At 40.9% G+C, this 13,112-nt stretch overlaps 1 protein-coding gene across 1 annotated transcript; it reads right to left on the reverse strand.

The window, feature by feature from the left end:
* Window positions 1-3,420: 3,420 nt before the first annotated feature.
* Window positions 3,421-7,197, reverse strand: LOC101476310 (coagulation factor XI-like). Its single transcript, XM_004547785.4, has 9 exons — window positions 7,087-7,197; window positions 6,756-6,912; window positions 6,016-6,125; window positions 5,765-5,927; window positions 5,425-5,543; window positions 5,109-5,241; window positions 4,793-4,896; window positions 3,786-3,945; window positions 3,421-3,623 (listed from the first exon to the last, which is right to left on the reverse strand). The coding sequence occupies exons 1-9, from the start codon at window positions 7,145-7,147 to the stop codon at window positions 3,521-3,523; spliced, it is 1,110 nt and encodes a 369-aa protein (XP_004547842.2). The 5' UTR covers window positions 7,148-7,197; the 3' UTR covers window positions 3,421-3,520.
* Window positions 7,198-13,112: the final 5,915 nt, after the last annotated feature.

Below are 13,112 nucleotides of genomic sequence, written 5' to 3' on the forward strand. Positions count from 1 at the left end.
TCTCTCCAATCTTGCGGTACACCAGCGGATATCTTCTCCCCCTGTTTGTCTGCGCCACTGTCTCCTCAACAATGGAGAGACAGAAAAGACGAGGGCGAAAAGGGAGGGATGGAGAGAGAGGAGAGACAGACTGAGAGAGGGGAAAACAAAAGGAAAAGATCTGAAGGGCTGTGGTTGAGTGACTGATTTGGTGTAGACGTTCAATAACAGGGTGGGAGGGAGGCAGGAGACAGGGTTACGGGGACTGCGAGGGTTTAAAAGGACAGGAAAAGAAGCGGTGTGAATCACAGAGAGTGGGCCAGCGTGTACGGGGTGCACGAGAAGCACCCGAAAGCTGATGAATGACACTTGCAACAAGCTTGTTTCTCAAAAACATCAGCATAATTGTGCCATGCTTCACCAAAACTGCTCTGCGGGGATGAGAGGGCAGAGAAGAGCCTTGTGTGTGTTTACTGCTGGGGAACGCTTTGATCTACTTCAGGATGCAATGTCTGTGGTCTGTGGTCCAAAAATGTGTGTGTTCCGCAAAGTGCATATTGTTTATTTGAGTGAGTGTGCTTTTGTGGGCTCGAGCCAGTCTCTTGCGCTTTCTTCTTTGTGTGTGTGTGTGTGTGTGTGTGTTTTGTTGAGTGTTTTGTTTATGCAGTGTGCATGGTCGTGTGTGTGTATGTGTTTGTGTAATGTGAGTATTCAGGGCTGGCGTCAGGACTGAACCGCGGTGACGGCGTGGCTCTCGTGCGATGCCGGCCGGCGGTCGGACCGACGGACAGTGTGGTGGTGGAATGTTTGTGGAGGGTGTACGCACACACATACACATATACACACACAGATACGCACTCAGGCATACAGACAACACACAACACAGACACACATAGGCTGGCTGGCACTATTCTAGCCCCTGCGTGGAGGAGCCAGAGTCACCACCACAGCTTCCAGGAAGGACAACCACAGTCACACTGTGCTGGGTTTCCCACGGGGGAGGGGAGAGAGTGAGGGTGGAGGGATGTGCAAGGAAGGAGGGAAGGAAACTTTGGAGAAAGAAGGAGGGAAATGCTGTGTGTATGTGAGTGTGCATGTAGGGCAACAGGACACGGTGCAAACTCAGTGAAGAAAAGAGGAGGGTTCAGCAAGCAGGAAGGATGGCCGAAACAAATCGGAGAGAGAACAAAGTAAACTCAGCCACATCAATGCATCACAGCTGATTTTTTTTAATTACATGTCTATAGATATAATTTTCCGAGAATAGGAACATGGTTCATTTTTTGTTTGTCTGTGCCATAGACAGGGGAGTAAAAGCCAGTCTTTCTAATGGCCAGCCTGCAGATGACATGCATGCATCACTATTGATTTTTTAAATTTTTATATAATTTTATATATATATATAACTAAATATATGTGGCTAACATTAGCTTAGGCGACCCCAGCCCATTGTTACTTCTTAAGGATTTTGTGGGGCAGCTGTTGCACTCATTGAAATCAAATAAATCTGATTATCATGAACTCCAAGTGATAAATTCCTCCTGTCTCACCCCACATCTAATTTATCTGGGGTGAATAACTGCCTGTCAGCTAATGACGGACAAATACTATAAACAAAAGGCCCCAAAAACTCAACTTTAAATTTATCTAATGAACAGAAAATGAAAAAGCCATCAGTTCTTTATTTTTTGAAGGAAAATCAAACTGACAAGCGGACCGACTACAAACCAGCTGATAATGTAATAGCCATGTCCATCCTTACTATACAGTCTTTTTCCAGGCTAACCCTAACCCTCAAACCACTGCACCACCGTACTGTTCTCAGGCCCATGTTTTAAAGGTTTAAAGAAGCATTCGGATCCCCAGACGTTGTATAACACTTTTACCCAATAGGGTTTACTTATTAGATAATGGTAGTGCTAGCATATAAATCTAACGTTAAAAAGATCACTGAAAATTAAAGTGATTAGCACATCCACTGGCAAGTAAATGTCCAAAGTCTATACTGAACACAGTATGAGCACCAGTGGTTTATGCAGTTAATTTAGTGACCTCTGCTGTCAAAACTACAAAGGTGCAAAAGCAAAGGAAGAACATGTAGGGACAAAGATTCATTTCCTTCTATCAAAATGTAATAAAACAAATAAACTGCACAATGCAAAAATTGATCATTTATAAACATATAACAACAAACATTTGTAAACAGTTAAAATTCATTAAAACAATGTTCATCCAGAATTGCCACCTTGCACGTATATTCTCTGTTCACGTCACTGTTTGTTCAGGATAGTGGACATTATATTTGTTGCATGAACTTTAAAACCACAATTTTAGCTGATTTTATGTGAACATAGTGCTGTAGCCCCGACAGCAGTTTCCATTACACCTGTTACTGCAAAGTGGTTCAACTCCTGATGTTTAGAAGAAAGTCCTCCAAATTTAAAACAAGACGGGTACATTTACTAGAACACAGAGAAATGTGTGTATCTGGGAGTATTTGACTGTTAACGCTGTTAACGCTGAGTCCCATCTGGACTACAAAGTTTCTCTTGAGATGTTAGGATGCCGATAAACATGTTCTTTCTTCGTCCATGGTGTAAAGTATTCACTTGAGGTTACAAACATCCGCCACAAGGTGGAAGCATTGCAAAGAGGAGTGGTTATTCTTTACAAATTTTGCCATCTTGGTCTATGGTTTGTGTCATGTTTATTTAAGCTGGAGGTGGGCTTGCTCTGCAATTTTCAGGCAATATTTTAAAGAGGCCGGTGTATATGTTTATGTAGCTGTTGGTGTTAGAGATCATGTGGCTAGAGACTGCCATGTCCTCACATGTGTAGAGATATCCCATTATGATTTGGTGGTCTGGGCTTGGCATTAATTTGCTTTGTTTCTCCTTTGTTTTCTCGTTTCTTTTGTAGCCAGAGCCACTGCCAAATGTCCTGTACATATTTTCCATAGTATGTTTTTGCTTTTTTCTCCTTTCTGAATGTTCTCTGTATGTCATTAAACTGCTGTAAGAACCCCTTTTATTGTGTCTTGTGTGGCAACTAATTACCCGGGCAGAAGTTTTGGGAGCTTGTTGGGGCTGGAGCATGTACATGTGTGTTAATACAAAACCATAATCCTCCCAGGAGCAGAGATTCCAGCAAATTCGCCCTAAACACAGAACGTGCAATCCTTTGAGAAAACCCAAACAAAACATAAAACCCAAGAGTTCGTTTATAGATTGCAAAGGCCTCAGTTAACATTTTAAATGTTAAAGTTCATGTCAGCACAATCACAAAAAACTGAACAAGTGGCTAAAAAGAACATAGCAGCACATTTTAGGTTAGGTTAGCTGTGTTGCATCTAAACAAACAAAAATTTCTGGAACATTTTCCTTTTGGTCAGATGAGACTAAAGTGGACATATTTGTTTAATAAACATGTCAGACAGACAGCTCATGTTTGAAATGATTTATTTAGGTTCCACAAAAATCCCACTGAGAGCTGTGAAGTCTTCAAACTTAATTTCACACATGTTACAAGTAGATCCCTGAGTCTATGGGCAGTTTTTAAGGGAGAAACCCGACACAACATTGGTGACTTCGATGACTTTGGGAGGAGCAGGGATGGTGATGACACGCTTCAGGTAGCAGCGACGCCTACAGTACAAAACCCAACAGTTTAAATTAGAGACTGGAGATATAGTTGTCATCAGATTACAAAAAGTGTGAATACAACAGATTAATAAATGTGACGTAATTTCTGGGTGCGACGTGAATTACTAGTTTAAAGTGTGCACAGAAGTATTCGTAATACTTCACCGATAACTGCGATCAAAGAAGGTTTCATCAGCGTAGGTGTAGAACTGGCAGTGAGGGTCCTCAGTGCATGTCTTCTGGCATGTGTCTGCATCATCCATCAACTCATAGCGAATGTCAGAACCTTTGAAATCTACTCCTTCATAAGCCACTCTGGCCCAGTCTGTTAGCAGAAACACATGTCACTGTGCTGAAGGGATGGACACATAAAATATTCCTGTGCATAATTACAGTGTCTTTAACAATATTAGGCTACCTTTACAGAACAAAGCCCAAAAGATGATTGTCTCACATCCACATGTTGTATTAGAGGAAAATGACATAGATTTGGTTTGTCATCATGTCTGAAATACTAATTTTTACATTAACCCTCTCGAGGCAGGCGTTGCCGATTTGCAACAGTTAAAAACTAACAACCCGATTACCCCACATACATATTTCTGTTTTGTTTGAAGCTAAAGAAACACTTTCAAAACAAATCAGATTTCAGTGATGTCAGATCTATACTTGTATGACCTCAAAATCCTCCTTAGTAGTTTGTTTGGCCCCTAGACGTGCATGCCTAAGCCTGTTCTGAAGCGGCCTAACCACATCAGGGCATGCATGTCTAATCATACTTATGAGACAGTCGATGGTGTCCTGGGGTATCTCGTCCGGGATCTGGACCAGTGCAACCTGACAATGTGGGACTGAACCATAATGCCCTAGAGGTGGGGGAATCAATTACTTCATCCTCCAGGAACTGCCTGATTGAGTGTTTCTTAAGGTGTTCCAGGTTCCAATAAATTGAACATTTATGTAACAGTGATATAATTCAGTATTCACCCACATTTATTTGTCTACTTTTTAAATTTGTTTGATGATCTAAAACATGTAAGACTGTGAAATATTCAGAAAAATGAGAAATCAGGTAGGGGCCAAATACTTTTCACAACACATATGCTGTTCAGTAACTGTTCGCTCACAAACACGTTCATGCGGAGCATTACAGGTTGATTTGCGCTACTCACTGTCGTCAAGCTGACAGGAACGGTGTGGTAGCCCTGAAGTGCCTGTATCTGCCCTGGTGACTATTTCATGTGTGTTTTCCTTCAGGTAACAAACAAAGGTATTCCTAAAAAACAAACAAATAAAATCAAAAAGCCTTAAAATCAAAATGTGTAAGAGGGTCTAAATGTTTGCATATAATGTAGAGCTGTAGAGCTATAATTCTGCACTTAAGTACAGTTTTATTACACTGCCTGTTAGACATGAAAGAAAAAGAAAAACACATAAGATATTTGTTTCACTCTCAGATGAGACGTTGTCTGAAACACAAACAACTACCTGTTATAAGTGAAGTAGGTGCAGCGCGGATGAGTTGAGCACAGAGTCTGACAGTGTTCAGGAGAGGCAGCAGGCAGAGACTCAATGTCACTTCCTGGGATGTCAGTGTTTGGAAAAAGCTTTCTCTGACATACTGAATATAAAAGAGGAAAGACATTTGTTTTGTTTGATATGCTTTTATATTCCCATGTGAAGCACTTTGTAATAGATTCTAGTCTTAAAAGGCCCATATAAATACATTTTACTTACTTACATTAGGAAAACACACAGGCAACAAACAGGAAGTGGGCCGAAAGCTACAACTAGGTCTATGTACCTTTGTCAAAGTGCTGAGTTTGGTTTGTTTTTTGGGAGAATCCAGATGTTACACCAGCTTTTCTTTCAATAACAGGAGTCCTTGGTACAGTCCAACTGAATTTTAGGTAACACTTATACCTTAAACAGAACAAGAAATCATATTCTCCTTTGCTGTTAGAGTGCAAAATATCATGGACAAACATGGACATGCAGTTTAAAAAAACAAGATGTGACGCAATAAAATGCAATAAGATGAACTTTGGGAAATGCAGAGGTGTAGGACAAATCTTTTGTGGTTAAACAATAAATAAATATGGAAACATGTTTAAAATAAATACACTATCCTAACTCAAATTTACCTGACTTTACTATTTGAGAAATTCTGTTTTACAAAAGTGAAGAACTGACACGCAGGGTCCTGAGTGCACACTCGCTGGCACTCCTTGTGGTCACCTGTGAACAAGGACCTGTAGTCTCCCCCGATAAAGTCCATGTTTTGGTACAGCTCAGACAGGCAAGGTTCTGTTTCAAACAATAGAAACATGCATAGAGAAAGGTAAACTGGAGGTGAACATACTTCATGAATTGCTTAATTAGGTTGTAAGCCTACGTGGGCCTGGGCTGCAGGATTTTAGAGAAAAACCAGAAGTGACACCCTGTACTGGAGTCTGAGCACTGGGCTCTCCTGAGGGAGTGGACTTTAGGTAGCAGTAGAAGTGCCTGCAGAGACCGACAAGTGGAAGGAGCCATAGTAAAACCAATATAACACATATATAACAGATCCTGAAATAACATGACATACTGTGCTTCCTATAGCTGGATATGGGTCTTTAGACTTTTGGCTGAACTCTGTGAAATCTTAAGTTGCCATCAGTGAGAGGCAGTAACCATGGGTGAGTATACTGGTATACAGTGTGGGACAGCTCTGTAACATCTCGTGGAAGTTGGGGAGAGTGCCTCTGGATTGGCAGACTGGAGGGATGGTGTGTTCAAACTTCAAGGGGATCAACCTCCTCACTCAAAAAAGTATATGCCATGGAACTGGAGAGCACAGTCTGTTGAATTTTGTGGTGAAAGAGAAACAAGCACAAAGGTGATTTTGATTTTTGTCAATCTAACTTCTCACTCTCACCCAGGACCAGGAGTAGATCACAGATACAAGAAGCAGAAATTAGTTCAGCTCAACTTTAGAGATACGGTGCAGAGAAAGGTCATTTGGAAGGAACTCGTCGCCTTGTTTGGGAACACTTTGGTGGTGTTGCTTAGACTGCTGCACCTTACAACCTGCCACTGCAAGATGGACCTGGATAAGTACGTGTATATATTGCAACTCATTTGTGCCAGTCATACCTGTCATCGTGGGTCCAATCAGCACGAATAAAGCTAAAGAAGAGGCAAGAGGGGTGCTGGGTGCACAGGAGCTGACAGTGGTTAACATCAGGGGAGTAGAGAAATGTTATGTCATTTCCCGGGAAATCCATGTTCAACAGAATATTTGGATTACATGCTGAAGAACAGAAAAGGGAAATATTTAAGGAAACATTTACATGTACAAAGACGTTGTTCATATATCACAAACATTTAACCACACAAAAGTGCCAAAAAAAGCATAATGGTACATGAACAGGTAGTTGCATACGTTTAGCCCTGTCATAACAATATATTGCATAGTGCATCATACCTTGACATAAAGAAGAGCTGAGGAGGGAGAGAAGACCAACGAAGATCAAATGTGTTATCATCTTTAACGTTTAACATCAGAGGAAATGAAACTCATCAAACACGACTACATTTAACGAAAAGGCTGTGCAAATAGAAAATGGTCCTTTGAGCCATCCAAAGGGCAATTTTGCAATCGGATCTATTTGCACAGCCAATCTCTGGCACAGTCAATAACCTGCCCTACAACTAGAGTTTAGATAATTTTATGTTGGCATTTACCAAAGTGAAAATTTATCATGTGCTTTGATTATTGTGTCTAGCTTTGGTTGTTGCCATATTCCATAAATGAAGCTGGCCTCCCATGTGTACAGGCTGATTTTGGGTTCATACTGAAAAGCGTGTATGAATGTTTAAGTAGCAAACTGCAGAATTTAGTTTATTGCTCTTTACTTTCAGACACTGACTTTTCCAAATGCAGAGAACAAACAACACACAAACTGAAATGCAATCACAGATACTAACAGGATCAGTGCCCGATGAATGAAGTGAATCCATCAGCAGAGGGCAGTGATGTTGTACTCTTATCATTATATAATCCTGTTGAACGATACAAAGGACTCCAACTGTAGGAAGACAGACTGGTGTTATGTCTGGAGATTCCCACACAAAGAAATGTTAACATAGGTGGTTAATGTCATAGTCCTGCCCGCAAGAAACCTTGCATGTTTTGCTGTTATGTGTCTTGCACAGTTTAAGGTTTTTCTGCCTTTTCGTGTCAGAATTTAAACATCTTTATGTTTGATAACAGTTGATAACATTATCAGAAAGGAAACACTCAGGAAACAATGACATACAAGAGTATAACAGAATAACCAACAAAGCACTAAAATGAATTTAAAAGAGTTTTGACTCAGTAGCTTGGAGCACCACAGTCTCACCTCCTTTCCTATTTCTCAGTTTGCACACACTTGATTTGTCTCCTTGTCTTCTCTCCTTGGCTCTTAGTCCTTCCTACCTGGCATGTGAACGAAGGCCACTTGGGGAGCGTGGAACAGCTGCATCATAAATTGTTTCATTAAAGCCCAACTACTGCCGTGTAATGCTGTCAAATGTAACAGTGCTCCTCAGTTTTTCTTTGATATTCAGGGCTACATGTAATTACAATTGCAACATGGCTCATACAGTGATAAGATATTATTCCAATTTTGTTTTGTTTTGTTTTTTGATCCCCCACACACAGTGGGTCGAACATCTGGAATGAGTAAAACAGCTTGTGTACACAAAGGACTAGCTGCTTAGAAAAGCTAAAAAGAGAGGAAGGCTGCTTTGTGCAGAGGAATGCAGTGCACTAACTGAAACACAGCAAGTTATCAATGTGACCTCACAGCTAATCTGCAGCTGATTAGCTCTTCCTTTGATATTAATTTACCAACATTAATTTTTTTTGCATTATTTTTTTTTCCATCTGTATTCGACATCTTAGAATAGATTTTTGAACAGGTTTATGATTTAATCCTGTCACTGGTGGTTTTCTAGTGCGCCAGCTGGTAGTAGCCTTCCAGGTGTGGTCAGTGAAAGTTGCTCCCACTTACTTTACATGCGGATTTGATCCTTTGTTTGGTGTTTTGGTTTGTTGATGGTAATTGTTTGCCTCCTGTTGGTCCCATCTTTCTTTCTTGCCTTGGTTAGAATTTTGAAAACTCACATTTGCTTGCCACGGCTTTTTAGATAGAAATTGCCGCAGTGACATGTTAGAGGGAAACATTGGGATCATGTGTCCTTCCTTTATGTACAAATGATAACCCACTGGCGCCAGTGCCGACCTCTCAATGCATGTAGACATTAAGAGTTCTCGGGAGGGGCCATGCGGACACCTGCTGCTTTCTGGCAGGAAACACCATGCCCTCCCGTGTTTTAAATGCACTCTAGAACAACACGCGGCAAAACTACACATGAGCGGACGGAGGGAGGTATGGGGTCTTCCCACACCCCGTTCTCTGTTAGCCATCGGGGCAGAGGGGCTGGACGGAGGTGTTGGCCTCCAATTGGGATCTGGGATGCAGGGGGCGGCCTGCTTGTCTCCACCCCGGGGGAAAGGGTAGCATCTGGACCTGGACCTGAGGTAGAGAGTATGTTTGGGGAGCGTGATTGTGTGTACAATGTCCATTTGTGTCTGTCTTTACGTTGTATGTGTGCACAAGGGTAGGAATGCACGTTTGTGTCTGCGTGTGCCTGTTTGTCTGTTTCTATATGTCAGGTCGGATCTCAGACTCCACCTCTCTGGCAACATCTCAGGACTATCTCCCCTCACCACACTCCCTGCTGGTGGCCAATGGCCTCAGGTGTCAGTGTGTTGGTGGCGCCCGTGGCTCGGTCGGGCCTCTTCGGGGATGTGGGGGGCCCTCAGGCCTTCGGCCTCTGGGCCTGTGGCTTTGGCACAGCTCGCTGCGGGCAGAGCCTGCGGGCACACCACTGCAGCCCCTTCTGGCTTCTGCTCAGTGGCTGCTGGGTGACCTCTCGTTTGGGACTCTCCTCAGCTCTTCCCAGGAGGGTGGCACAGTTGCCCCCCTGGTGGTCCTCCTTGGGCTCTCGCACTCTGGGGCCTCTGGATGTCTGGGGCCTAAGTCTCCTCCATACCTGCTTCATGCCCTGGGGGACGGGGCTATGGCTCCCCAGACCATCTAGCAGATCATTATGTGGAGAAACCTTTTGAATACAAGCACGCTGATACACACAGGTGTGCACACAGGTGTACACAGACACAAACGACACCTTTCTTGGCTGCTACCTCAAAGCACATTGTGCGCTGTCGGTCCTGCGTGCTGCATAACAACATTCAATATTTAGTATTTACTGTTATTTACTGTTAGCTAGATTAATGCGATAGTGCTGTGTTTATTATGTTGCTCCCTCTTTTTACTTGTTTTCTCTTTTTCTCTTTTCTTTCTCTCAACAGGTGATCCGTGAGATTTTTTTTCTTTTTAAGTGCCCTTTCTCACTGTCCCTCTTCCCCTCTGTGTTTTGTTCCTTCATCTTTCTTTCTCCCTTTCCTATCCCCCAGTCATGTCTGTCCCATCTGTGACAACTGAAAATAAAATAAAATAAAATAAAATAAAATAAAATAAAATAAATAATAACAGCAAAGGTCGATCAAATGGACCAAAACAGCAAGGCCGTGATGATCCACTTGGCAAAGTAAATCCATTAGGTATCTTTGTTGCCTTTCAGACATCAATTCTGACGGCTAAAAAACCATATGGGACAGGCAAAAAATAAATAAATAAATAAAATAAATGATAACCCATGCTGACCGTGTCTCAGTCATATATGTGCACACATATAGATACCTTCAAAAACAGTTTTTAACAGTGAAACTTGACAGAGCATTGGTGGCTTTGGTAACTTTAGGATGAGCAGGCAATATAACAACACAAAATTAACAACATTGCGAATTAGACACCGGAAGTACAGCTGTCATCAAATTACAAAAAGTGTGGCTTTAACAGATTAATAAACATAACATGTTTTCTGGATTTAACCTGAAATACTAGTTTTCTTTTAAAAATCAAAAATATATGTATTTAAACAATTGTGCATGTAAGCAACCACTTTTGAACATTATCTGTCCACACACTGCAAATTCTGAAATGTAATCCTTCACGAGCCACCGTAGCCTAGTCTGTTGTCAAACAGTTAAACTTACAGATCAGTTACACTATGCAGATTTTAAATGAAATTTCCAATGAAAATATGCTGAACTTTTCTTTACAAATTGTATACATTGTATCCAAATTATATCCATTTAAATGACAAAGTTTAAATGGAATGTAACTGAAAAAATGAAACCAATTATTTGGCTGAAACTAAACTTTATCAAACTTAAAATGTAACTCTAATAGTGTCACTTAAAATTACTTGTAATACTCAAATAATTTCCATGTGATGTTTCTCAACACAAAAAGGTGGAAGTGCACTTGATAAAAATTCTTCAAACGTTCTTTAGATTTAAAACGTATGTTTATGTCAGATCAACTGAATTTAATGTGACACTTATATGTTAGACAGAACAAGAAATTTATGTTATCAATCAGCTAATCACTCAATCAATCAGTCAATCTACCCAGACGATATACGAGATGATGATGAACACTGGAGGGAAACATAGGTATGGTGTTTAAAAAAATAGCCTCCACCACTCCATCAAAACTCCAAAGCTGAACTCTAGGAAGTCCAGAAAGTCCAGAAAGACGCAGTTTTGCCTGTTTATTCTTTCCTTTCCTTTCAAACCATTTGCATCAGTAATAGTGTAGAGCACTTTAAAAAGCACTGACTGACAAATCTAGACTTTTCTAATCAAAGTTTAACTGCTTTTGTCTTTGAAACTCTCTTGTGTAAAATATAAAAACTAACATGCAATGTCCTTCTCTCAAAAGCACAGCCAGCTTTATGTACAGCTACCATGAACACAAACTTAGAGTTTAGATGATATTGTGTTGGTATTTTCTGAAGTAACTGGGGGGGAGGGGGGGACGTAGAAGGCAACATACAAAACCAAGAGTATGAACTCAAGAACAGCATGCTCTAATTGAAGCATGGGCCACAACGTTTTCTTGATATACGAATCTATGGTTTGGGTGACAGTTGAAGCAAGCCACCACCTGCCCCTGTATCACTTTCAGACCTGCCCCTGTATCACTTTCAGTCACCATGGTCCTGGGACAATAGGAGAAACCAGATAGCTTTAACAGTGTCAAAAGCACGCTGACAAGATGACCACTCATATTTGATTTTAGCCTTCAGTTCTATGACAGCAACCAAACAGTGACAGCCAATGCAAACTGGGAGCTGGTTCCAGAGCAGGGCCCTGAAAGCTGAAGGTGCTGCCACCCGTTCTACTTTTGCATACTGTAGGAATGACAAGTAAACCAGGAGTCTGAAAAAAATGTTATGTTGGGATAGTATGAAACTATGAAATGATACGTGACTATCTAAGACCTTTTATGTAAGTTAAAGGATTTTAAAATTCATTCTCAATTTAACAGAAAACCAAGAGAAGCTGACGGAATAGATATATGTTCTCTTATTGTAGTCCCAGCTAATGTCTTCAAAACATTCTTGGAGTTTAACTAACTAACTGGACTGCATCATATGGCTTCATAGGTAAATAAAGCTGGTAAAATGTATATTATGCCATCTGACAATAGTGCCTAAATGAAGCCTGGATAATAGGAATAGAAATGGTCCTGGCATAGAACCCTGTGGAACCCCATAATCAGCCTCAGCGTGTGAAGAATACTCGCCATTATGGCAACACCCCAAAAAACACAGAAAGCTCATGAGCTCCTTCTTGTTTGGGGGAAACAAACATTGTTCAGGGGAAAAGGTTTTAAAACCGGTTCAACAGGTGAAACCACTCCAACCTCCCAGACAAACAGGGCAGTGGATAAGACATTTCACACAGTTTTAGTGATCACATCCCTCTTTAACCAAGTCCAAAAGATGCACATCTGTAAATGGCTCTAAATGTTTTGGAACTCAAATGCCATAATTTGTGATGGGGGTCTCCTCTGTACCTGGTTTGAAACTTGCTGGCTCATAAGAGACACATTAAAAAGAGGAAAAGGAAACAACTCCCTTTTAGGTCAACCGAGTATTTATGGGCCCTGAATTTTCTGAACTACACCTTGATAGAATTGATAGTCTATAACCAAACCTGGAGAAAATACTCACTCTCCCAGTAAATATTCTCTTTAGCAAAATCCCCATGGTGAACCCAATAAATCAAGTTGCTCTTAATTTGAGATCTTTGCTTGTTCTTTGCTTGAGTCCATTATGAAAAGAAATATTTACAATCTGAATAAAAATTGTTCAGAAACAATTATTTAGCTGAGTCTAGTGAGCTGTCTCTCTTTCTCTACAGAAGTTGCAGGAAGGATCATGTCAGTTTTCTTGAAAAGTGCATCCAAACATAAAATCTGCAGTGAAAGTTGTGAAAACCTAAAATAAACTCTAATAGGTCTTTTGTGGTCAATAATATGATATTAA

This window comes from Maylandia zebra, linkage group LG22 (assembly GCF_041146795.1).
Source record: "Maylandia zebra isolate NMK-2024a linkage group LG22, Mzebra_GT3a, whole genome shotgun sequence".
In the NCBI taxonomy this organism is placed as follows: Eukaryota; Metazoa; Chordata; class Actinopteri; order Cichliformes; family Cichlidae; genus Maylandia; species Maylandia zebra.

Bases quoted from the DNA above. Each gene is read 5' to 3' on its own strand.
- LOC101476310 (XM_004547785.4), bottom strand. From the start codon at position 7,147: ATGATAACACATTTGATCTTCGTTGGTCTTCTCTCCCTCCTCAGCTCT. The intron at 5,928-6,015 runs GTAGGCTTACAA...TGTTTGAAACAG, and splicing joins ATCCTGCAGCCCAGGCCCAC to AACCTTGCCTGTCTGAGCTG. The intron at 4,897-5,108 runs GTAGTTGTTTGT...TTTGTTTTTTAG, and splicing joins ACCTACTTCACTTATAACAG to GAATACCTTTGTTTGTTACC.